This window comes from Salvia splendens, chromosome 16, assembly GCF_004379255.2.
Source record: "Salvia splendens isolate huo1 chromosome 16, SspV2, whole genome shotgun sequence".
Classification (NCBI taxonomy): Eukaryota; Viridiplantae; Streptophyta; class Magnoliopsida; order Lamiales; family Lamiaceae; genus Salvia; species Salvia splendens.
Window position 1 is genome coordinate 6465815 of NC_056047.1, and position 24274 is coordinate 6490088.

The 24274-nt window shown below is 37.6% G+C and overlaps 5 protein-coding genes and 1 non-coding gene across 7 annotated transcripts; 2 read left to right on the forward strand and 4 right to left on the reverse strand.

Moving 5' to 3' along the window:
* Nucleotides 1–3627, forward strand: LOC121772371 (alkylbase DNA glycosidase-like protein mag2). 2 transcript variants are annotated; one of them, XM_042169449.1, is made up of 2 exons: nucleotides 1–1322; nucleotides 1669–1969. In XM_042169449.1, the coding sequence occupies exons 1-2, from the start codon at nucleotides 157–159 to the stop codon at nucleotides 1703–1705; spliced, it is 1203 nt and encodes a 400-aa protein (XP_042025383.1). In that variant the 5' UTR covers nucleotides 1–156; the 3' UTR covers nucleotides 1706–1969. The 2 variants fall into 2 exon arrangements, with proteins under 2 accessions (XP_042025383.1, XP_042025384.1); XM_042169450.1 differs by lacking the exon at nucleotides 1669–1969 and adding an exon at nucleotides 3295–3627 and having other exon boundaries at nucleotides 2–1322.
* Nucleotides 3628–5146: 1519 nt separating this feature from the next.
* LOC121770736 (ABA-inducible protein PHV A1-like) lies at nucleotides 5147–6600 on the reverse strand. Its single transcript, XM_042167503.1, has 3 exons — nucleotides 6308–6600; nucleotides 6123–6232; nucleotides 5147–6034 (listed from the first exon to the last, which is right to left on the reverse strand). Exons 1-3 carry the CDS (start codon nucleotides 6457–6459, stop codon nucleotides 5337–5339), a joined length of 960 nt encoding a protein of 319 aa, XP_042023437.1. The 5' UTR covers nucleotides 6460–6600; the 3' UTR covers nucleotides 5147–5336.
* A 461-nt stretch (nucleotides 6601–7061) lies between these two features.
* TRNAW-CCA lies at nucleotides 7062–7133 on the forward strand. The gene has a single exon. It is a non-coding gene; the product is annotated as a tRNA-Trp (tRNA).
* Nucleotides 7134–7395: 262 nt separating this feature from the next.
* On the reverse strand, nucleotides 7396–9908 carry LOC121772546 (uncharacterized GPI-anchored protein At5g19250-like). The gene is made up of 2 exons (XM_042169683.1): nucleotides 9765–9908; nucleotides 7396–8035 (listed from the first exon to the last, which is right to left on the reverse strand). The coding sequence occupies exons 1-2, from the start codon at nucleotides 9832–9834 to the stop codon at nucleotides 7518–7520; spliced, it is 588 nt and encodes a 195-aa protein (XP_042025617.1). The 5' UTR covers nucleotides 9835–9908; the 3' UTR covers nucleotides 7396–7517.
* Nucleotides 9909–10988: 1080 nt separating this feature from the next.
* LOC121770840 (peroxiredoxin-2F, mitochondrial-like) lies at nucleotides 10989–13379 on the reverse strand. The gene is made up of 5 exons (XM_042167617.1): nucleotides 12673–13379; nucleotides 12507–12536; nucleotides 11797–11955; nucleotides 11297–11391; nucleotides 10989–11184 (listed from the first exon to the last, which is right to left on the reverse strand). Exons 1-5 carry the CDS (start codon nucleotides 12880–12882, stop codon nucleotides 11079–11081), a joined length of 600 nt encoding a protein of 199 aa, XP_042023551.1. The 5' UTR covers nucleotides 12883–13379; the 3' UTR covers nucleotides 10989–11078.
* A 150-nt stretch (nucleotides 13380–13529) lies between these two features.
* On the reverse strand, nucleotides 13530–15512 carry LOC121770841. The gene is made up of 3 exons (XM_042167618.1): nucleotides 15242–15512; nucleotides 14995–15143; nucleotides 13530–13786 (listed from the first exon to the last, which is right to left on the reverse strand). Exons 1-3 carry the CDS (start codon nucleotides 15354–15356, stop codon nucleotides 13709–13711), a joined length of 342 nt encoding a protein of 113 aa, XP_042023552.1. The 5' UTR covers nucleotides 15357–15512; the 3' UTR covers nucleotides 13530–13708.
* Nucleotides 15513–24274: the final 8762 nt, after the last annotated feature.

Here is a 24274-nt window from a genome sequence, read left to right on the forward strand (position 1 = left end):
GTAGTAATTTCCTGAAACTAAAAATTGCAATTTTACCGCAATCTCCCCCAAACAATACCAAGTTTCCCTCTTTCGCCTTCATAATCCCCACCACCATCGCCGCCGCCGCCGACACTCTCTCTCCCTCACTACCCCTCCACGCTGCAACAGATTCTCATGGGTGAGCAGGCTCACACCCAAATCGAAGCCCTACCTAAACCAGAATCCCAAATCGAAAAACCCAATTCGCATCAAGATTCTAACTCCCATCCATCACCGCCCAATTCCGACCCCAATCTCCAAATCCCTCATCCCCAGCCCGCCACCTCCATACCTGAGGCATCTCACGCTATCCCCACCGAGATCTCCCACAACAATCCCTCCAAAATTCCAATTCGCCCCCAAAAAATCCGCAAACTATCGGCTCAGACCACCGCCGCTGTCAAGCTAGCAACCGATGATTCATCCATCTCCGCTTCGTCCTCTTCAGCTCCCAATCCGGCTGCCATTACCCCCGCCTCCGCCAAGAACCGGCGGCGTAGCGTCTCCCACGCTGCCAGAGCTCTCCCCCAAGTGATCAAACCCTTGTCGGCCGACGGGGAAATTGAATTAGCCATCCGACACCTCCGCGCAGCTGATCCTTTACTGGCCCCACTGATTGATTCCCATCCACAGCCGCATTTCGAGTCCCACCACCCCCCATTCCTCGCTCTCACCAAGAGTATTCTTTACCAGCAGCTAGCCTACAAAGCTGGAACTTCCATCTACACACGTTTCGTTTCGCTCTGCGGCGGAGAGGAAGTAATATGCCCTGATTCTGTCCTTGCTCTCTCTACCCAGCAGCTCAAGCAAATCGGGGTTTCAGGCCGCAAAGCTAGCTACTTGTACGACCTCGCTAATAAATATAAATCGGGGATTCTATCGGATGAAACAGTGGTGAAGATGGACGATCGGTCATTGTTCACGATGCTTTCGATGGTGAAGGGGATAGGTTCGTGGTCGGTCCACATGTTTATGATATTTTCACTGCACAGGCCGGATGTTTTGCCGGTGAGCGACTTAGGGGTTAGGAAAGGAGTGCAGTGCTTGTATGGCTTGGAGGAGTTGCCACGTCCTTCTCAGATGGAGCAGTTGTGTGAGAAGTGGAGGCCTTATAGATCAGTCGGGGCATGGTACATGTGGCGGTTCGGTGAAGGGAAGGGAACCCCAGCTAGCAGTTCTGTAATGCCGCTTGATGGTGGTGCTGTGCAGCCACTGCAGCAGATAGAGCCACATCAGGATGGGCATCAACATCAGCATCAGCTACAGTTTGTGGAACCAGTTAATGGCATGGGCAGTATTGGGTAGTTATTTACTATTCTTTTCTGTTTATGTTATGTACTTTGAATGAATTGCTTAATATCGTATTTTCCATTTTCTGAACTAAAAATTAAGCTTGAACTGAGGGAACTTGTCGTTAGCTTTTCCATGTATATATGTATATCATTAGCTGTAGCTAGATATTATGTGGTGAAACTCACATATTGTTTTTCATCAAAGTTTTAAGTTTGGGGTGCAGAATTGGGTTCCATATGTGGCTATGTGCAATGGATTGATAGCTTAGAGTTGGAGATGCAAAATTTCTGTTTAATGCGAGGTTCCTAACAATCATGTCTCCATTGATGAACTAAGTTCCGTTGGTTTTTCCAGTAAGGAGTTAACAGAAGCCTTGTGTAGCATGTATTGAGGTTCATGGTGCTGATTGGTGCTGTAAACCTTCTCTTTTGAAATCTGAGATTTGTGTGATGGACTCTCCAGAATCAAAATTCCGAGTCATGATTTTGTTTATGTGACCAGTTCCAATCTCTCTTCTGCTGTAAAATGGTTGTTGGCCATGCTCATATCTTTCTCCTATTTTTACTTGGCTAATGACCTTATGTTTTATGTTGTGTGCTCTTTTGTAACGAGAGATGCAAATTGAAATAGTTACATGTTTCCAGTTTATGAACAATTCACAATCCTGAGCATTTATTCTTTGAAATGTTGACATTAGAATTTCCTGGCCTCTGCCAAGAGTCTGCATTTTGAATTGTACTCTCTGCATGCTGTAAACGGAATGGATCATTCCATCACCCTAGCAGACTATGCACTTTTAGATTTTGCTGGCACAACACCAGAGTGGATTACTGGATTGATTGGGAATAATCAAGTAACATTGGCATGATGAAATCCATGCACAAATGACTCGGTGATACCTCAGTTTTCTGGATCTGCGAATACTGAGAACCTTTCTTGCTACTTTGGTTGCTTTACTTGATTAAGCTAAATGAGAAGTTGATAGGAAATTTCAAGGATGCTTCATCTCATATTGTTGATAGGGAGCCATGAACTATAATCCGCAGGGTGTTGGCTAACCTTATTTTAGACACCTTAAGTTCATTATAAGATGTTTCAAGAGCTTATACTTATAAAATGTAATGTTTCAAGAGCTTATAAGTTGTCAGTTATATATATATATAGAGAGAGAGAGAGAGGGAGAGAGAGAGAGAATTGTAGTATGAAGAGAAAATTGAAAATTGGAAGGAGATGAAATGGGAAAAATATATGCTGGTATGGGAAAACACAGTAGGGTTATCTATGTAAATTTATTGTTGCTTATATGAATATGAAAAAATAAGATGAGATTGATGAACCTTGCTTTTTGGAGCTTATTTTAAAACTTTATAAGTTTAGGGTATTTTCTTGTCATACACTTTTCAAAAGCTTATAAGCTCCTAAACATTTGTGGAGCTTATAAGCTCAGTCAATCCCCCCCATGTGAGGCCTAAGGCTCAGATCCTCGTTCTCTTGTTTTACCACTTAATTGATGAGAGAATTCAAGGTTTAAAAAGCTTTGTCAAAGATAAAGTTGGCCAACTTATAATTCTGAAGGACAAGAAATTCAGGTCATGACACCGACACCGATACTAGTCTTTACACTACATAAGAATATTGCACTGTTGGATGTAAATGACAGACATAAATTTTGCCTACTTGGTTTGTGTGGCCGCTTGATTTTACTTGTATTTTGTTATAGCTTTTGTCATTAGTTTCTATAATGGAGCAATATGATTATAGGCTGAAGAAATACTAGGTTCAACTCGAAAGATGCTTCTTCCCCCTTCCCGATATATATTTACGAACTTTGCCAAAGTTTTGCATATGCCTATGTAATGAAGCTGAAACATAGGAAGTGGCCTTTATCTTAACTTTTGTAATCGGTCCATTTCAAGTTTGATTAGTTTTAAGCAAATTGTTCTACGTGTTCCACTTTAATATTTTCTTCATCGTCTTCAGGGCATGCATTTGGAACCAGTGATTACGAAACACCAGTCTGGTGATGTTCTTTGCTTCCTCTAATGGGATGAGATGCTTGATAAATTTCCAGCTCGAATCGAGACTAGAATCTTAGCACAGAGTTTGAATGTTACATTTGTAAGCTATATACTGCTATTTTGGCCTAAACAACTCTTAGGGCGTGTTCAGTGTTCGCCATTCCAAATGTATTGATTAAATTCCTTTGCTATTTGTATAAGGTTGGGCCCACATATTCTTAAATCAATTGGCTTGTTCGAGGAGGCAGAAATAAACTCATATTTGCATTTATGGTTTATTTATTTATTCTCTTTATATGAGTGTGTTCCCAAAAATACCCCTTCAAACTCCAAACAAAAATTTTCAGCAGGCATTACAATTTTCAACTTCTTTTTGTGCATCAGACCAGAGTCTCCAACAGCATGGTGAAGAGGCGTATCCCCTTCCATACCAATAGTCTCCAACATTCGCTCCACACTGTCATTAGCAGAGCTTAAAGTAGTTGGGCAATTTCCAGATAGCCGGATTCATCAATCTTACGATCAAAAGCATCTACCGCTTGGCGGAGGGCGTCGAGGTTGCCAGACTCGGCAGCTAAGGCGAGGGGACGAAGGAGAATAGGTGTATCGGAATGATCGATGTCATCGGCGTAGTCGACGCCTTCTTCCTTGAAGAGAGCGGCGGCGCCTTCGTCGTCATCACATTGTCCATCAGCCACCGCCATCTTTGGAATGATCCCTCTGCAACAGCACTACAATTTTCAACCTTTTTGATCAATCTAGTTCAGAAAACAAAGATTGGATGAAAAAAGGGCACCAATCAAATTAAAAGAACGAATTTAATCAGAATGTAGTACTAATCAGCATAACAAAAGGTAGAATGAAAACCTTATGCCCCCTTCAATGTATTTCATCGCCACGAGCTCTTTCCGCCTCCTTGTTTCTCATAAGGCTCACCACACCAAAATTTTCACTCCCTAAATCCATCACAAGCGCATATTTCTCTATTTTTTATTCTCTTCTCGCTCCGCTAAATTGTGCACAAAATCCCAAATCAGCCAACCACACAATCACGGAAAAAAAATCAACCTTGCTCCACACCCTACAATAGCTGAATCACGGAAATCAAACGCCAATAAGAAGAAAAATTGAATTGAATTGAATTGTAGAATCAAAACGGAAAAATTGGGCGAGAAATCCGGAATAAAGTTGCGTTCAATTCTGGGGTAAAAACATAATCTCCCCTTCAATTCGGGGTGTGAGCAGCGTGCCCAGAGTAGTTTTCCAAAACGCCGATGCACGCACCGGCTGTATGTCGGAGAAGAAAGAGTGGATGCCGGCTGCCTAGGGTTTGCCAAATGTGAATGTGAGGAAGGAGAGAGAATCAGCGATGGTAAGGGAAGATGAGGGGCAAAAATGTAATTGCACAATCATTTCTTGATGTAAAAAGTGAAACGAGAATTGAAAATCACCTAGTTCGTCAGTTTTTTTTCTTGCGTTAAATGCACTGAATAGTGCGGGCTTCCCCATATCTAACGGGCTGGACAGTAATAAAACCATAACCCTGAACACCTGATTTAGCCCAGAATTGAGCCCATTTCTGGGCATTTCAGGGAAGGTGAACGGGTCCTTAATGTATAAGATTTTTGTAGAGTTGATGGAAGCTAGGATATGTGGAGAGTTTGAATTGGTATCAATCTGGGAAGTATCTTATTTAAACCAGGAATTGATTTAGTGTTGTTTAATTGCTTACTGATGTTCTCAATTCATCTTTTTGTAAGCTGTACCGGAAAGTGGTTTCGGACTGGAAAGTCCGAGATTTCAACTAACGAATATAAGAAACATTTACTGAAATTTTATTATATGTGATATCTTGATGATCACATGAAAACTATATACAAGTATACAACTATATATCATATTTATTGTACTAAAGTGCAACAAGGTCTTAAAACCTCTGCTGCTATAAACCACTTTATGTGGCTAACCTACCAAACCAAAATATATTTATAAAACACAACACAATTAAGAAGCATCAACTATCCCCTGCGCAGCCCTCTCCGCCTCCTCGATCTTCTTCTTATCCTGCTCTGTCATCGACCCCTTTGCCTCCTCGAACTTCCTCTTATCCTGCTCCGTCACCGACCCCTTGGCCTTCTCCTTCGCCTCCTCGAACTTCCTCTTATCCTGCTCCGTCACCGACCCCTTGGCCTTCTCCTTCGCCTCCTCAAACTTCCTCTTATCCTGCTCCGTCACTGACCCCTTGGCCTTCTCCTTGGCGTCCTCCACCTTCTTCTTATCCTCGGGCGACAAATTTCCCTTAGCCTTCTCTTGCGCCTCGTCTAACCTCTTCTTATCCTGATCCGAGATCGACCCCTTGACCTTATCAAAAGCCTCACCCAGCGACCACTTGGTGTCCCCGTATGTGTCCGCAGCTTTGCCCTTGCCCTGCTGCACCGCCTCTCCAGCCTTGGTATACACGGTATTAGCATTGTCCTTGACATTGTCCTTGGCGCCCGCAGCCTTGTCTGTGGCCTCACGTGCCAAATCGGAAGCGGATTCGTAGGCGCTGTTGGTCTTCTGCTTGGTGGCCTCACTCGCACCGGAAGCCATCTCGGACGCCTTCTTCACAGCCTCGCCGGCTTTCTCGGAAACCTGGTCCTTGGCGCTGCCGACCTTCTGAGATGTGCTGCTCACCACGTCCGATGCATACTTGGATGAATCTGCCCAAATTAACCCAAGTGAATAAGCAAGTATTCCATCCATTAACCATTTTTCATAAATATTATTACTAGCAAACAATAGGAATACCAGATGCTGCAGAATTGACGGTGTCTGCAGATCTTGAGACAGCTTCGGATGTTTTCTCGACAACATTGTGAGCGACATCCTTGGCCTTTTCTGAATCAACAAGCCCGATCCTAAACAAGATTACGACTCAAATCAAAAAATGAAATATTTTTAGTTTATGTGGAGAGAATGTATGATTGTATTACTCGGAGAATTTGTTGTAGGCCCAACCAGACCAAGAATCACCGTCCTTGTCGAACTGGGGCTCGACGCGATTGGCCGGTTCTTGGGCGGAGCAGCGCCCCACAGTTACGACGCAAACCAACAACAGCAGCAAAAACGTCTTGTTACACGCCATCTTGTGGGAATAGTTGGTAATAGAGGAGGGGAAAATGCGGAAGTTGAATAATGATAGAAAAGCCAAGTTGAAGATAAATAGGCGAAGGGTGAAGGATTATGTGGTCGGTTATTTTCTGTTTTCAGCAAAATGCGCGCGACCTCGTTTATTTGAGGGAGGGTATGTAAAAAAGGTCTGCCGTTGAGGATAAATAGTAAATTCTCAATTAAAATAATAATAAAAAATTCACTTATTTTTCAACGATTTTCCCTCAAGATTTAATGGATTACTACATAGTTATTTTGGACAAATAATTTTTGATGTAATCATTAACACGATTACATAATGAAAATAATTTTTGTTATAAAAGAAAATGCCTGAGGAAGAATTCGGCTGAGGAGCTCGCGTGCAAAGTAAGGGATAAATAGAGTTTATAGTAGTAGTAGTAGTAGTAGTATTGATTGTGTCATCTTCAATAAGTGGTGCATTTGCATCAATGTTGTTGGTGAACAATGAGAATAAATGGATTTCTATTTCTTATCCAAACATGATTGTATGCAAAAGGTAATCTGTCGGTGGAGTGAGTCAAGTTAAATAATAGTATTGTGGTATGAATATGATGTGGATCCGTGGCGCAATGGTAGCGCGTCTGACTCCAGATCAGAAGGTTGCGTGTTCGATTCACGTCGGGTTCAAATCTCCCGATCCTAAACGGAACGGTCCATTCCTTTTTTTTTAATTTCCTTTTAAAATTTCTTCATAAGGGAAAATGCAATTATAATTTATATATCATTTTTTTGCCGGCACCGAATATCTTAGTTCAAATAACATTGTTCAAATAAACTCCGTATGTCACGTCTTAGTTCAGACAAAATTGGATTATAAAAACTCAAACGAGTTTAGTCGTATCGAGATATCTCAAGAAACACAAACTACAAGGACTCTCCCATCAAAAAATTATGAGTTTGTAAAAGAAAAACACAATTCCATATATGACTACATTGTAAGAGAACGTCTGGCTCAAACAAACGATACAATAAAAGCGTCGTGCTGGTGTATTGTCTGTTCTTCAATCAAGTTTACATCAACATGAACAAACCAACTAGCAGAAGCACCACGGCGCCAATCGGGCTGAGGCCAGCCGCTCCATTGTTGTCGTCGTTGTTCTCGTTAGTTCCCGGTGAGTAGTTACCCTCAGGTGTGCTCGTAGTCAGAACGACAACAATCCAGTTGTCCTCAGAGCTGATCCCAACACCACTGAACTTGGTGTCATTGAGATAGCCTGAGTATAGCGACTTTGTGAAGTTGGAGAGCACAAGGGTTGGATCGAGATTGGGGACACAGGCTGGCATAATCTGCCCGTCCCTTGTCGTGGTGACATTCAGATGGCATTTCGTTAGGAGGTTAGGGAAGCTGGAAATCTGAGGTTCGGTTCCAGGCACGGTGTTGGCGCCCGTAGTGTTGGTGCAAGGTTGGTTCTTCAACTGATCCGCGACTTCACTAGCTAGGCATTCTGCTCGGTCACTCTTGGTTAAAGGCGTCAAGTTTAGAGATGTTCGGTACTGGTCGATCCCTTGAAGAAGATTGTCTTCCTCGTCTGCAAATGAGAAATGACACCAGAACTCTTAGCACACGACTTAGATCAGCACCAAATATCAAACTTATAGTCATTAATCAACAGGGTTAACATGCATCAACAAGATTCCACCAATCTGTCAGACAATGTAGTTATCTTTGCCTACATGCATCAACTGTTTCCTATTACTATATCTGAAAAGTGGGAAAGTGCTTTAGCTGTGAGAGATGAGATATTGGGTGATGGTGTATTTGATCTATAAGATATGACTCGTCTCAATAAAATCTCACCTCAAATTAACTAATTCAACCATTAAACAAGCTCAATAAAGTTCCAAACTTATAAATAATTCAAATTGATGTTTAAAATCTTCACTCATAAGTCCACAACAATAAAGTATTGAGATATCATTATTGCAGAAATGGTAGATCTAGCGTTCGAGTAAAGCAAGACCTTTAATTTTAAACTATACCAAACTTTAAAGGAAAGTATACAAGCGCAATCTTATACTCCTTGTTCTAGAAATTTAAGAAGAGAGAAACACTGCTATGCCCAGAACCTATGCGGCACGGATACGGATACGCGTATCAGTATCCGAAGGATACGGATACGCGGATACGGCTCTTTCCCAAACAACCCGATACGCGGATACGTTTTAACTATTTTTTTAATAAATAATAATAGTGCATAATAAATTACAAAATAGATATTCTAATGTTATTATACAAATAAAAATAATAAAATTACAAAATATTAAAAGCTAAAGTCAATTTCTTTTATGGTCGATTACACCACATCGATTTTTTGGTTATACTTATCCATATTACCAATAATATTGATCAAAATATTTATTTCTAGTTACAAAATTAGACAAAGTTAATGGAGTAATAAATTGGCCCAAAAAATGAGCCCCAAATATACTCCTTTTCCATCGTGACTACTTCTTGCCCAATTCATTCTCCCATTTCCAATTTTCTTCAATCCCTAGTTGAGGCAATAGCGGCGCCTCCCCTTTCTTCTTCTTCTTCTTCTTCTTCATATCCGATTAACTGTCGATTTTGTTCCCAAATCGGATTGAAGTTCGTAAATTGAAAGTTGCGAAGTTCTTCGACAGAGATGGACGTTGATTTCGAAGAGGAGAACCTCAGATCTTTGCAGATAGAGGAGGATGAAGGCCCAATACGGCCCAGCTCGCGGATACGCCGAAGGATACGTATCGAATCTGAGGTTTCCCGGCCCAATACGGCCCAGCTCGCGGATACGCCCAGGATACGTATCGACGGTGTATCCGTCGCGTATCGGTATCGGATACGTATCCGATACGCGATACGGCAACAGGGTGGCGTATCGGTGTTATATAGCCCAGAACGATGGAAATATCAAATAATTATGGAAATTAACCGAATAGAAGATTCCACTTTTGCATAATCTTTTACAGTCCAAATTCCCTAAGAAAAATCAATCTGTATTCTAGAGGTTATCAATCGAAATAGCAATAGCTGGATCGCAATGCAAATCCAATAACCCACTAAGTAAGTCAACAAACTAATGCGTGAAAATATAATACAAATTTCAAATTTCCGACTAAATTCGAGCTAACATTTCTCTATATTATTGAAAATCTTCAGATAGAGAAAGACCTAAAGAGGTTTAACTGAAAAATTGCAAATGCAGAAAAGCAAAACGGAAGTAAATCTCGCGATGAATCCAGAAAAACGGTAGTTACGAGGAACAGGGAGGAAATTCTTACCGTCGCATTTGATGAATAGAGCGGAGTGAAAGAGTAGAGAGAGAAAGAGGAGATGAGAGAATGACGCCATCAAAGAAGAGTTGGAGGCTGGAGCTGAGCTGAGCTCCTGTACTGTAATTTGTTAGAGCATCAGAACTAGCGCGGAATTTCCCAAACACCTTCTGACATGTCATACGGACTTCCCACTGCACTGACACGTCATAAGGACTTCCCATTGCACAGTGTCAGACATCCCAAGGACTTCCCGAAGGACTTTCCACAATTAAAAAAATACTTCCCACAATTAAAAAAATTTAATGCAATAAACGGGAATTCCGCGCGGACGTCTGCACGCCAGTTGCGACGGAATTCCGCGTAACGCCGCTGAACTACGGTGTCCTCGGCGGAATTCCGTATCTGTGAATACCATGCACAATGGCGGACACACGGACGCCATTGCTGATGGTCTTATGATTGATGATTATATGAAAATATCACACGGCGTCGTTTCGTTAGCATGTCATTTTCGATATTAACTTTTTGTTGATTTTATTATTATATAGTTTTATTATTATATAGTTTTATTACATATAAGCATCTAGGTATGTTCGAATTAAACTTCCACCGACCTAATCTGATAAATAAAATTTAACCAATTCATTCGATGTAGTAAAATAAATTAACCAACCATCCACAAAAAATAACCAATAATTTTCTCTTGTAAAAAATATACTGAGGTCTTTAGTTTTTAAGTAAAAATCGACTTATGCAAAAAATGAGAATATATAAATTGACCATTTGAGCTTTTTTTTTAAAATTTTAAATTGACTATTTGAGCTGGTGAGCAAGATTTTGCTGGTCCAACAGCCACGACATAGACTTGCTGCCAAAAATTTTATAGAATTAAATGGGCAAATCGCAGGAATAATAAAGAATTTTAAACAAATAGTATGTCCCATAATTTTAAAACAGCAATAAAAAATCCATGAAAATGGATTTAGTTTGAAATTATTGAACAACAAATTTGTTCAGACACTATAATGAGTTAAACAAAGTTATCCATTAATGGCGTGTTATTATGACATAGAAACATACTACACGTTTACTGTAGTGTAAACAATGAAAATTTTTCTCAGTATGATAATTGCATACTAATCCAAGCATCATGGATATGACCAAAATTCATGATTTTTTAGATAATTTGGACTATTAAGTCCATTTATAGCAAAAAAGGAATGCACCAAATTTTAGAAATTTGACATCCTTATTCAGAATGAGTAAACAATGCCCATATAAAATGTGGCAAAATCTGAAGTCTAACAATTAACAACTGCCTTAGATCTGTTGGAGGATGACGTCGCCACTAGAAACGTCAAACTCGGAAGGAGCTTTCTCGATGTTTAGAACTTTAATCTTGCCGTCATCCACATAAGCCGACCACCTGCGCGTAAAGAGCGCAAAGGTTAATGGAGATGGATAGATATGGTTTGATTTTTGGAAGAGAACCAACCAGATTAACTGAATATCATCGCACAGCCACATAGCGAAAATACCTGTGGGATCGAGGTCCAAGTAATGCAGCGGATAGATCTATCATCAAGTCAAGCTTCTTGTGGAAGCTACCATCGATATCTCCATAAAATTCAATCTGCAACAACACAAGATGAAGACCCAACACACAGTCAATATGCTCTTCAATAGCACGAGCATAAGACGAAAGATCAGCCATTCTTTAGGCCCGAGACAACGGCCCTTGCTTATAGAAAGGGACCAAATCCGTTAGCTAATGAGGCTGACTAATAGATAGCAAAGGCAAATATAGGATGTATTCAGTCACGGCATTACCAAATACTTAAACCACAAAACGAACAAAATCGTTAAATCTCAACCTACATGTCTAGAACAAAGTGACTGGAGCACGATATTGATAAAAGACTTGATGAGTTACTACAGCTCTATCAAGGCCATATAGATGAAATCAGTATATGCCACCATTATCAACAGCTCATCTTTCTCAAACAACAAAGTTTTATTCAGTAAATGTGAAACTTACAGCTTCTTTAGCTCGAAGTTTTTCAGCCCAGGCGTTGATTGTATAGGGATCGTTGACAGCTACACATATAACCGAATCAATTCCTTTCCTCTTGAAGCTGTCGATATTTCTGTTGTAGCTAGGGACATGTTGTGCCGAGCACACTCCAGTGTATGCTCCCTAAGGGTGTAAAACCAAACTCAATCAATATGCAGAGAAACAGATTAAATTACCCTATTTTTCTAAAAGAAAAGGCAAAATAATAGAAAAAATGAGCTAAAATGAACTTGGCCTCATGCTACCATCACACCTAATATATTGACAGGAGAGATTGGATCACAATTTCTTAACAGATTCAAATTTTAAAGAGTTGAACTTCTAATAATATACTTCAATGACGCTTAAGCAAGCAATCCGCGGGAACCTCAAGAACAGAATATATAAAGATTAATTGTTCCTGACGAAGTCTTTTATTCTTCGCATATGAGCTATTTTCTTGAGTGACTTTTACTGGATTTTGAAACACATTCAATCCATTGACATATACAAATATCTAATGAATTTCTTCAAAATGTAAATGGCAGCATCATGCATAAAAAAGATTCATTTCAACACAATAAACTAGATCAATCACTAATTACATTAAAATAAAAGCAGGAATTCTCCTAAATAGTAAATAACACACGAATCAATGATCAAAAGAGAAGGAGAAATCGATACGAATAACTCACCGGAAGCCCAAAGATAACAACTTTCTTGCCCTGAAAAAAAAAACAAAACGGATTAATTAGAATTCCAAGTAATCAACTCAGAAAACCCTACAAAAACCCCCCAAAATTAAACTTGAAAAAAAAAACATGATTTTCACCACATTTATTATGGATGGAATGAATTAACCTTGAAAATGTGTCTGAGTGGAGTGGTGGCGAATTTGGACGAAACGCCTTCGTCCCAAGAGCGAGCTTTCTGGAGGGAAATATCCGATGCGGCCGATATCAAGTCCGAGCCCACTGCAACTGACGCGAATGCCCTTGATGCTTGGAAACCGCCGATCGCTGAGTTAATCACTGACGTTCGCTTCAGCAATGCAGAGAAAGCTATAGCCATTTCTTCAAATTTTCCCTTTTTTGGTAGCGCAGTGAAATGAGAGGATATATACGTTTCGCGTTTTATATCGACAGCTAAAATCGTGTCTTTCTATATTTACTTTCAGATTTTTTATTTTTTGCTATAATTATGGCTCAAAAAAGTCAAAATTTTACTCTTTCCATCCCATTTTCACAGCCAACTGTTACTATTTCTGTTTTAAAAAATCAACATATAACTCAATAATAAAACTATTCTTACTATAATATCTATTTTTTATTTTTTATTTTTTAAAAAAGCTCTTTATTTGTATTAACCAATTAGCGAAAAGTTACTCCACTAACTAAACAAAGTACTACTACTCGATACAATAGAAAAATGGGAGGATAAATGGGGGGTAAAACAATGGGTGGGATTAGTGTTGCCCACGGTTCATGAACCGGTTCCGGTTTTAGGAAATGTGGAACCGGAACCGAACCGTGAGGCTTTTTCACGGTTTTGGTTTCGGTTCGAAAACCGGCGGGATGGAAATTGAGGCTCTACACCATTTGAAAGATATATCCAAGGCTTTAGGTGATGAAGTTAGCCGGTCAATGGGATTTATCTGATCCTTCGACCCGCTAACTCCATCACAACCTCAAAAATCCAAATGCAGAGAGCATTAAAACTGGCATAAACAGCTTGATGTTATTGATCATCCAGATGCACCGTGCAGAGGTAAACCAGCATCAACAACCTCTCAAACAGATTTTAAGAAAACATAAACCCTAAATCCCTAAGAGAGTGTTTCAGAGCAAAAGAACCAAGTCCAGCAAAGAGCCAAATAGTATTCCGCTACTTCTGAACATCAAGATTTTACGGGCTCAGCTCTAGGCCTCCACAGTCCAAGCCGGTACTTGTGGGCATACTTCAGTATCAGCTTTCTCTGCAAAAATAACCAAACACTCTTCCATGAGTTTATCCAGTACAGAAAAAGGTCTGTGGTTGGAGATATGAACGAACTAGTATGGTTCATATATTTGTAACAACATTTGCAAATTTAACATATCATCAGCTTATGAGTATGCACAATTCGCTCCTAATATTTGATTTATGATGCATTTTTTACTCAAATTTACCAAAATGGGAAACCTAACTCATCAACAAAAGTCACTGTCAAGCTTGTTAATTATGTAGCTCGTTGAGCTAGATATTAAATAAAGTAGATGGCCTTCTGTCTTTTAAGGCTTTACATGACAATAGAAGGGCCCATCTTTGCCAACTGGAGCTCAAAGTATAAAATCATATCATACGAGCTGAGGTAAACATGAAATAGTTAATGTAGGACTGACCCCAGATCATGCAAAGATGGGACCAGAGGGGTTTCATGCATCCACATTCCCAACCCAAAACATGAGTCTCATTCGATATCTTAGACAAATTCTTTTCAGTTGCAAAATTACAATGATCAAGCATATTCACTTCGGCTCTGATTATGATGGTTTTGTTAACCTATGTTACAGAGTGCTCAGGCTGGCAGAACCAATAGTCATGAAACAGAAAGCAAAGCGAACAACATGGTCTAAATTTATCATATATTAAAAGACTTTGGAAAACCATTTACCATGAGCCGGGTGTAAAAGAGAACAAACAACAACGTGAGTACTAGGACAGTATCAAAATCAGGTCCGAATACATCTAATAAGTTTGTAAATTACATAATTTTAACTTTCGCTTTTAATACTTTCTACATAAGCAATTTTGGCAACAAGACCTTTGTTGACCAAGAGAAGTGGTAATGCAATACAAGAGGTGGGGATTATTCCACCCAAACTGTAACAAGGATACGAATACCTATAGACACATAGGCGAAGCACACCAGTGCATCTTTCAGGGAGAGATTCTCAAACAAGAGAAGGAAGCAAAACAATGAAACAAGTAAATGGCATTATGAAGATAATACTACCAGTTTTCAGCAGCTCCAAGCTTCTATCTATTTTCAGCAGCTCCTAGCTTCGGCTATTGATCTAATAAGCACTTAAGAATATATCTAACCCTTTACAAAACCAAAATCAATATCCACAATCCATCTAAAACCCACATTAACTAAAACACAAGCTAAAATATGTACATAAAGAGAGAAATTTCTCTTACGTCTTTGCAAGGGATCCCGAGCCGCTTGAGCTTAATAGTTCGAGTGACGAGAAGCTTATTCAAATCTCCAATCTCAGATTCCAACTTCTCCACATGATTTCCTAATCCTCGCCCCACTCCATTCAAAAACTCCGGAATCCCAACTTTCACTGCATTTTCAAATCAAAACGATCGCAGCTCATTTTCTGAAACTGAATCGAACAAGCAAAAAAATAAGATCAGAAGAAAGCATCTTGCAATTTCTCACCCATGTAATGACTTGATTTGGTTGTGAAATTCGCAATTCCAGATACATGATTTGAATTAGTGAAAAATGAAGATAATCGGCTGTTTCCCGTCTGGATTTGCCTCCACAAAGCCATATCAAAAATGGGGAAATAGATTTTGGATGTTGCCTATAGAGAGCGAAGCATAAACCCTAAGATTGTTGTGGCATCGAAACGGCAGCGTACCAGTGATCTCCTCTTTTTTTCCTCCTTTTTTTCTATTTGACGCAGTAGTTCAGTTTCAAACTTAAAACCTTTTAGATAATTTAAATCTTAAATATTTTCTAGGAGTATTTCATTTTACCCAATCTTAAAATTTAATTTGATCATTGATTTTTCATAACAAAAATATTGTTTGCGTAATACTTAATTCTTGTTTAAAACCGATCAATATTTATTAGCAAAAATTTTTAATAACTTAGAATTATATACTAGTACTACTTTCTTATGTGAAAATTCCTACTAGTAGTATTTATTTACCTTTTTCGTGACTCTTGGACGAGCTAAAAATTTTGGTTGTGTAAAATATAAATTTTACTAACATTTTTCGTTCAAATATATTTTCAATAAAATGCGATGTCAGCCCAAATAAACAAATGATTGGACTTATCGCTTTGACACATTTTAATTACACCTATTAGGCCCATACAAAAATTATTCGTATTTGCGAAAAAACTTTTGCCAAATTTGAAAAGAATATAAATTTGAATCGGTTTGAAGTATAGAAAAACCAAATCTGAAAGATCCAAAACTTTCATAATTAATCTCGAAAATTCCGGAATATCTGAAATTTCCAAAAAGTCCAAAACTGATTACATTCCAAATTTCCAATATACTTACCACACTCGCAATATCGATTTTTTACACCCTGACTTCAACCAAACTTATTAATTTAGTACTCCTTTGAATATCATCTCATCATATTTATAAGAGAAAATAATTGCATTCATATAAAAACATTACTTTTTAATACACAAAACTTGTCCTAAAATGGCTAAAAACAATTGTTATTGGTCCGAAAAATGGAAATTTGGGAAACATTAAATTATACAAATTGTGTTGTGAGTTGTAACTTGTAAGTAACAAAAAAATGAGTGGAGTGGAGTGGATGGGCAAAAGACAAGGAAGGGGGGTTAGTGTTTGACTATTAAGTCACAAGACTGGCATAATATTTGGCACCCTCCTAACCACCTCACTCAATCTCTAATCCTAACTTTTTCTTTTTTTTATTATTATTTTTAATTCCAACTCATGTCTATCTATAACTCCTTTATTACTAACAAGAGGTGAACAAATCATTGGAGATTTTATCATAATTAAATAAATGAAACTTCAATAGTAAAACTATTATTCAATTGTAGGTCAAGACATTAATTATATTATTCGTTTGTTTCTTTTTTACTTTACTAGTGGATCTAGTAAGGTTAATTTTACTTTTTCATTAAAAGTGGCTAGCTACTATACCTATTACTTTTACGATGATTGATACGAAATTTAGGCATCTTATTAAAAATGGCGTTTTAAATATATTGCATTTGTCACTATGAAACTATTGAATGTACTACTAATGGTCATACGAATTGGAAAGAGTAATTTTACAATCATGCATTTGACTAAATATATATACTATGTATTACTCCTATTATTGTCTAGTAACTTGCCAATATTTAAATATTTTTTCATCTTTCTTTTTATAATCTAAATGCCATATCTTTATTTATGGTTTTGAATATTTTCGACAAGACAAGGACTATTAGCATAGTCCACTCTTTAAAATTTTGGTAATTTAGGCCAATTTAAAATTTTCGTAAAAGTCTACTATGTATTTATAATTTTTTTAAGTTCATTATAATTTTGTAAATAACTTTCAACATTTGTTTCATAAACTACATTTGACACTTTTATACCTCACTCTCTTGCTATTAGTGTGTCTATGTAAATATTGTTTACATTAAATGATACTAATAACAATATGGAAGCAGTCTGCATAAAAATCAGAGTAAATTAAGGTTCTTTTTTATCTGCAATAATATTTAGTTTTAGGAAACAAAAAGGTTCTTAAATTATTCTTTAATAGATCAATAATTATCATCGTGCTAATAAACAATCATAACCGTACGCTTTCACTATTTTACCCCTGGTTTGATCGGCTCATCAGCTAATGGTATCTTCGACTAATCGGCTCGGCTTTAAGCTAACATGATTATTACGAGTAATTATTTCGTTTTTCTTTTATTTACATTGAAAATTTGTTAAACAGATAGAGGTTCGTAAAAGAAGAAAAATAAAGTAAAAGATAGTGACAAGATGTTGAATTTTATGTGGGTGTTGGAGTAATAGTTAAACTTAGAATCTTTAATTTTTCAATTCATATTTATTTTCTCAAATAAATCTTTACCACAGTATAACAAATAAAAGAATCAAATAGCCACGTGATCTATGGTTCGATTTTATTTTTGTTTTTATTTTCATACGAGTATTTATTTTGAGAAAGAAAGCGTAGAAACTCCTCAATAAAATATAAGATGGGAATGCATAAATAGGAGTATTCATCTATGAGTATTAATTATTGAAGGATGAATGTTCATGTTGAATATTAATAAACACCAAATCTATTAAAAATATGTTTGTATTTTTTAGGTGAAAAATGTATTATAATGTTTTTTTAAAAATTGTGTTATTTATTGGCTATACATTTATATCCAATATCGTGCATTTAGATATGTACTATATGTTCTTGTACTATAAAATTGAATGGCCATTAAACATATAACAACTTTACCAATTATATCTCAATCTTTTTTCAATATTAAATGAGAGTTAATTATCCCATCTACCCTGAATTTTAGTGTTTTACCCAATTTTATTTCAATTTTTAAGTCTTACAAATTCATCTTTACCTTTAATAATTGTTCATTTCTATGGCAAAAACTTTAAATTACGAGGTGCGCAGTGAAATGACGTGTATAAAGATGATGTTAATATTTTATTTTATTTAAATTTTTAGAAACAAGTAGTTGCAAAACGATTGAGTAAGTTCACTGTTCATACGAATTGAAAACATTAGGATAGCTTGATAAGTTAAAAAACTTAAAATAAAATCGATACAATTATTAAAGGTTGTGGATAAAATTGATAAATTTCAAAATTTTAGATATATCATTGATAAATTAAAGGTTGTGGATAAAATGGATGAACTTCAATTTTTGAGATACAATTGATAGAATATCCTTTAAATCCATGATACTTGATTTTGTCTCTGCATATACGATAAAAAAAAATTTCGAGACCTATATAAATTGCATGGTCTTTAAAATAAAAAATAAAAAATAAAAAAATCAGAAGGTTGCAGCATAATCTAGAAAGGAAGATATTGTGGAAATAGAATTACTTTCCATCGACGTTAGTTTAAAAAATTGTGTCATGGGAAAACGTTCACACTACAAATGTAGAAATTTTGAGTCTTAATAACATGCACAAGACACCGGCCCCGCGTCCGTCCGCGCCGCTGGCAAGGACGAGGCTCGCCGCTGCTGCGCTCGCACTGCTGGCACGGCGCTGCTCGATGCATCAAGCAGCGCCGTGCCAGCGAGCAGGCGACGTGGCGGCACGCGATTGGGCAACTTTGAATTTTTTTTTTTTATTTAAAATTCGCTATTTAATTTTTAAAAATGCTAAAAAAAATATTTTCCAAATCACAAAAATATGGCCATTTTTTTGCCCGTTTTTCTGAATTTTTTTTATATTTCCCCCAAAATCATCTATAAATACACACATTCATCATCCATTTATCACTTCAAATCATCTCTCATTCATAATTCTCATACAAACTATCAACACATTCATCACTCACTCAAAACCTTAAATGGATTTCACTCATCTTATGGCGGAAGCGGAGCGCGAAGAACAAGAATACTACGAACAACATCGGGCCGCTTACGAAGCATATGTCGCGGCGAATACCCCCGCTCCTCCTCCTCAACGAACTAGATCAACTCGCCGCTACATCCATCGTGACCGGGAGGGAGCTCACGAAAGGCTCGTTGCCGACTATTTTGCCGACCAGCCGCGGTTTCCGGCAGATTACTTCAGGCGCCGTTTTCGCATGTCAAAGCACCTGTTCATGCGAATTGTCAACACATTGTCCGCACGTGTTGAATTCTTCCAAACAGGTCCAGATGCAGCCGGTCGGCAAAGTATCACGTCGTTGCAGAAGTGTACGTGTGCCATCCGACAACTCGCTACTGGGCAAACAGCCGACCTCTTCGACGAGTATTTGCATGTCGGTGAGTCCACTGGAATCCTTTGTCTAAAGAATTTTTGCGAGGGCGTTCGTTCAGCTTTCGGTGATAAATTCCTTCGGGTACCCACCACCGATGATTGCCAACGGTTGCTTCGTCTTCACGAATCAGTCCATGGCTTTCCCGGAATGCTTGGCAGCATTGACTGCATGCATTGGAGGTGGAAGAATTGCCCGACTGCTTGGAGGGGGCAACACTTAAGCGGTCACAAAGGCGGCGGCCCAACACTTATCCTTGAGGCGGTCACCGACTACCGCCTATGGATTTGGCATGCATATGTCGGCGTTGCCGTATCCAACAATGACTTGAACGTGCTCTATTCTTCACCACTCTTCAATGATGTGATGAATGGTGTTGCACCGGCGATCGACTTCACCGTCAACGGAACTACATACCACATGGGTTACTATCTCGCCGATGGTATCTACCCAAGGTGGTCGACTTTCGTGAAGACGCTCAGCAACCCGCACGACCCGAGACGGGTTCTTTTTGCGCAGCATCAAGAGTCCGCGCGAAAAGACGTCGAAAGAGCCTTCGGGGTCCTTCAAGCCCGATTCAACATTGTGAAGGCCCCGGCTCGGCTGTGGTACGTGAATAATATCGCCGACATCATGTTCACGTGTATTATCTTACACAACATGATTATAGCCGACGAAGGACCGATGGCGGCTAGCTTCTACGACGAGGATGAAGCCGAAAGCTCAACCGCGAGGTCTCCCCCACGCCAAGGTGCGCATACGACGGTTGGCCAGAGGATCGAGACAAGATACACAATGCGCGATACCCGAACCCACATTCAGCCACAAGAAGACCTAATCAAACACATGTGGGTGAAATTCGGCTACGAGTAGTGATTTTTTTAATTTTAGGATTTTAATTATGTAATTTTTAATTTTTAGGATTTTAATTATGTCTTTTTAAATTTATTTGTAATTTGTAATGTTATTTCAGTTTTTTTAATGAATTATCATATTATGGAAATATTTTTGTTTAATTGAATTTTAAATTGAATTGTGCTCGTCCTTGCGGAAGAGCACAGCTGTGGGTGTTGTGCTCTTGCCAGAGAGCATGCAGGAATAGTGGCGCCGGGCCCACAACCGTGCTCGCTGGCAAGAGCACGGTTGTGGATGCTCTAAAGTCAAGCCCCACAATTAAAGTTAAAAAAATAATAAAAAAATTGTCTCAATAAAAAAATTAAATAAATCTTGAATAGAAGTTTATTAAAAATCATACTATTCAAATTATATTCTCCAACAACATTATTTTTCTAACAACCATAAAGAATAATTAGCGGGGAATTATTAAATTTAAGGAACTTTATAATTTCATGTTAATAACTCATTCATTTTATAATAGGCAAAGTTTGTTTAGTTTCACTTTCAACTAATTAATGAAGAGGAATCTGCGACCAATGACTGAAATCGGGGAAAGGTGAAGTGAAGCTATTATGGAGGGAAGGTGGTAGAATCCACCAATTCTTGATTTAATTTTTATATATAATTCCAATTATAGTTTAACTAATTAATTCCACAAATATTACATAAACAAGGCTGGAATAAAGTAACTTGGAAAGCAATACAATCTTGCATTATTTTTTATTTCATTGTGCAAAATCCATACACACCCATCTTATTATTGCAAGTTTATTTAATAGATCACCAAGTATAAGTGTATAACATATACTCCTATACAATTAAGGAATATTAAATATTTTAAAGAAAAAATATTACCCTAAATCCATCCAACTATCCACATGATTTTATGCTAAACAATACCTAGAAGTTTGAGCTTTTAATGAGAAGTCCCTCGAAGTTAACCCTCCCAACCCCACTTCTTTTGACTTCTATCACTCTTAATAATTTTTTAATTTGGTTAATGTTGCTTTCTTAGAAGTCAGGTTAGTCACGGGATTTCAAACACAATTCTGGCGATTGATTGGAAATTCAATCAATGTATCCATCTACTTACACCATCCACAATTACGCGGACAATAGTCCGCCCGATGCATCGGACATGCTATCGTCGGCTACTGTAGCTATGCGGACGATGCGTAATCAATGTATTCATCTACTGACACCATCCACAATTGCGCGGACAATAGTCCGCCCGATGCATCGAGAATGCTATCGTCCGCCACTGTAGCTATGCGGACGATGTCCGATGCATCGTCCGCGGACGATAGTCCATGGAACACGCATCGGGCATGCTATCGTCCGCCCCATTGCGGGCGACGTGAACGATAGCACGCCCGATGCAACACGTTTTCTTTTTTTTTAAAATTCTTCAAAATTTATATATATACACCACACTTCTATTTCTTCCTTTCACTCTTCCATTCACTCTTTCATCTCATTCTCTCTATTTCAATTTATAATGAATCCCGGTGATTTCCCAAATCCGAATAGTCCCGACGGATTTCCAATGTTCGATGGTGGTGCACGGTGGCCGGATTTCCCAAATTCTTCAAGTTGGGAATGATTTAGAGTATGCGCTTTTTATCTGTAGTGCATTTGTTTGTTATCTCCACTCTTGTAACTTTTTTTTATTAATAAAGTAAATGTAGGATTTGCCTTAATTGTGGTGCTTTTTTTTATTTATTTTGCTTGATATAGTTGCAAACATAAAAATTAAATACAAAATTAAATTGTGGTGTTATAGGGCGGACTATAGGACATCCCACTGCAGATGGAAGGGTAGGAGGATAAAATGCTGATGTGGCGGAAGATAGGGCATCCTATAGGGCGCCCCATTGTGGATGATCTTATAAATATAATATGATTATTTGATTATAAATTATTAAACTTTTAGCAAATTTTAATTTTAAGCACTATTAATTTAAAAATCTCCATGCTATTATTAATGTGATTCAGATTTTGCTAACAAGACCAAATTAGAAGACAAGAAATAAAACTGTTGTTGTGGCATAGTTTTGGTTATATTGCTTACACAAGGCCAAGAATCACCGTATCCTCTTGACGTTGTTTTGGATCACAACTAGTGTTCACAAAATGGGAAGATGGAAAAAAATAGGGGAATATGACTGTCTAGTGGATTAGGAATCTTTTTGTTTTGGAAGAAGAATCGCTTAGGAAACTCTTGAATGCTGTGAATTGCCAAATACTAAGGGAAAACACGAGTGACATGACATTTATTTGTGTGATAATTCAGGGTATTTCGCTATTTCTAACTTTATCTTGCAAGAGAAATTGCTAGGCAAATATAGGAGATTCTCTTGGATGAAGGTTGAATCTTCACTAAGAGCACAACTTCATGTTTAATTTCTTCTGCGGCGAAGACTTAGTAAGTCTTAGAGAGACACTGTTCAGATTTGGAGCAGTCGAGATGGAGGATGATTGATGCATTTTGTGTGGGAATGAAACTTAATTATTGAACATCTATTTTTCAAGTGCGAGCAACCAGTAGTCGTTGATATTATTGTTGGGATCGATGGAATATCTCTCTGTGTATTCTCAACCATACAAAAGAATGTCTACTATCTTGGATGGATGTCCTATTCATGAGGTTCGACAAATTCCTGTGGACGTCTATGTTCTATGTCATTTCGTGGTCAATTTGGGACATTCGAAATAAAGTTGCATTTCTATATTTTAAATTAAATTGGAAATTTTAGAAGAAACAACTCATTTAGCGTCTTGACACTTGGTAAAAAAGGGATCGTATCCAAACTTCCCCTTTCTCTTCAACACTTTGTATTTGAGAATCTACACCATATATATTAGATAATGGCAGGATTCAAGAATGTCACAAAAAGGTTCACTTTGAATTGGTTCTTCTGATATACATCACGAAAACTTATATAGAGTATCATAAATATGCGTTTTAAATTATTATGCCACACATAATATATGAATCAGAACATGAGTGGCAAATTGATGATATCATCGTTTGCTCAACGCGTTACTGATGCTTCAATCCAAATAATTCCTTAATTCAAAAACAATAATTTAACGATTAAGACTTCTAAAATAAAATGATTTCATCGTAGATAAACTGAGGGGATTGTTAATCCTTCGACGCAAAATAGTACTTCCTGTCAACTAAGATATAATTAGAATAGGAAAATTAACAAATGGATTTGACATGTAACAATTCGACAAGTTGATAGGATTTGTTGCTTATTAGATCCAATTATATTATATATATGGGATTTGTTATAGTATAGTGCAAGGTTGAATTTATAAGGTTCCTAAATAAAGGGAAAAAAATCTATCAATCCTAGTTTGATAGAACGTTCGAATGATTGATTTAAGTAGACTCATTCTTAATGAGTACGCTAATTATTCTTAGTTTTTTAGTAGTAGTAGTATATTAAATGGGGGTGTAACGTTTCTTTTCCCTTAAAAATTGTATTTCGTTCTTGATTTATTGAATTTTCGTGACAATTAAATTTGACCAAAATCTATAGAGCCGAAATTTGAAGCAGTCAATTAAGATAATCAAAATCAATACATACTAATAATTTATATATAACCGTTTTTTAAAATTTATTATAGACAAAAATATTCTTCAACTTTTCATATCCTTAGATTGCCTTGTCTGAAAGATTGTGTTGTGTTACTTGGGCTTAATTTGAGTATTTGGTGCATTGTGAGATCGATGCATGTTTGATATTATTATTATTTTTTGTGATTTTTGAAATTCTCTTTTGATATGGTGTACTAGTCATGGACTCTCCTCGGTCAATTGATGGCT

Excerpts from the sequence above, each read along its gene's own strand:
- LOC121770840 (XM_042167617.1), bottom strand. The coding sequence starts at position 12,882 with ATGGCTATAGCTTTCTCTGCATTGCTGAAGCGAACGTCAGTGATTAAC. Across the intron at positions 12,537-12,672 it reads CACTCAGACACATTTTCAAG|GGCAAGAAAGTTGTTATCTT; the intron begins GTTAATTCATTC and ends TTTTTTTTTCAG. Across the intron at positions 11,392-11,796 it reads AACTTCGAGCTAAAGAAGCT|ATTGAATTTTATGGAGATAT; the intron begins GTAAGTTTCACA and ends GTGTTGTTGCAG.
- LOC121770736 (XM_042167503.1), bottom strand. The coding sequence starts at position 6,459 with ATGGCGTGTAACAAGACGTTTTTGCTGCTGTTGTTGGTTTGCGTCGTA. Across the intron at positions 6,233-6,307 it reads GCCTACAACAAATTCTCCGA|GATCGGGCTTGTTGATTCAG; the intron begins GTAATACAATCA and ends AATCTTGTTTAG. Across the intron at positions 6,035-6,122 it reads CGTCAATTCTGCAGCATCTG|ATTCATCCAAGTATGCATCG; the intron begins GTATTCCTATTG and ends TAATTTGGGCAG.
- LOC121772546 (XM_042169683.1), bottom strand. The coding sequence starts at position 9,834 with ATGGCGTCATTCTCTCATCTCCTCTTTCTCTCTCTACTCTTTCACTCC. Across the intron at positions 8,036-9,764 it reads TCTATTCATCAAATGCGACG|ACGAGGAAGACAATCTTCTT; the intron begins GTAAGAATTTCC and ends TCTCATTTGCAG.
- LOC121772371 (XM_042169449.1), top strand. The coding sequence starts at position 157 with ATGGGTGAGCAGGCTCACACCCAAATCGAAGCCCTACCTAAACCAGAA. Across the intron at positions 1,323-1,668 it reads AATGGCATGGGCAGTATTGG|TAAGGAGTTAACAGAAGCCT; the intron begins GTAGTTATTTAC and ends TGGTTTTTCCAG.
- LOC121770841 (XM_042167618.1), bottom strand. The coding sequence starts at position 15,356 with ATGGCTTTGTGGAGGCAAATCCAGACGGGAAACAGCCGATTATCTTCA. Across the intron at positions 15,144-15,241 it reads CAAATCAAGTCATTACATGG|TGAAAGTTGGGATTCCGGAG; the intron begins GTGAGAAATTGC and ends TTGAAAATGCAG. Across the intron at positions 13,787-14,994 it reads TCGGGATCCCTTGCAAAGAC|AGAAAGCTGATACTGAAGTA; the intron begins GTAAGAGAAATT and ends TTATTTTTGCAG.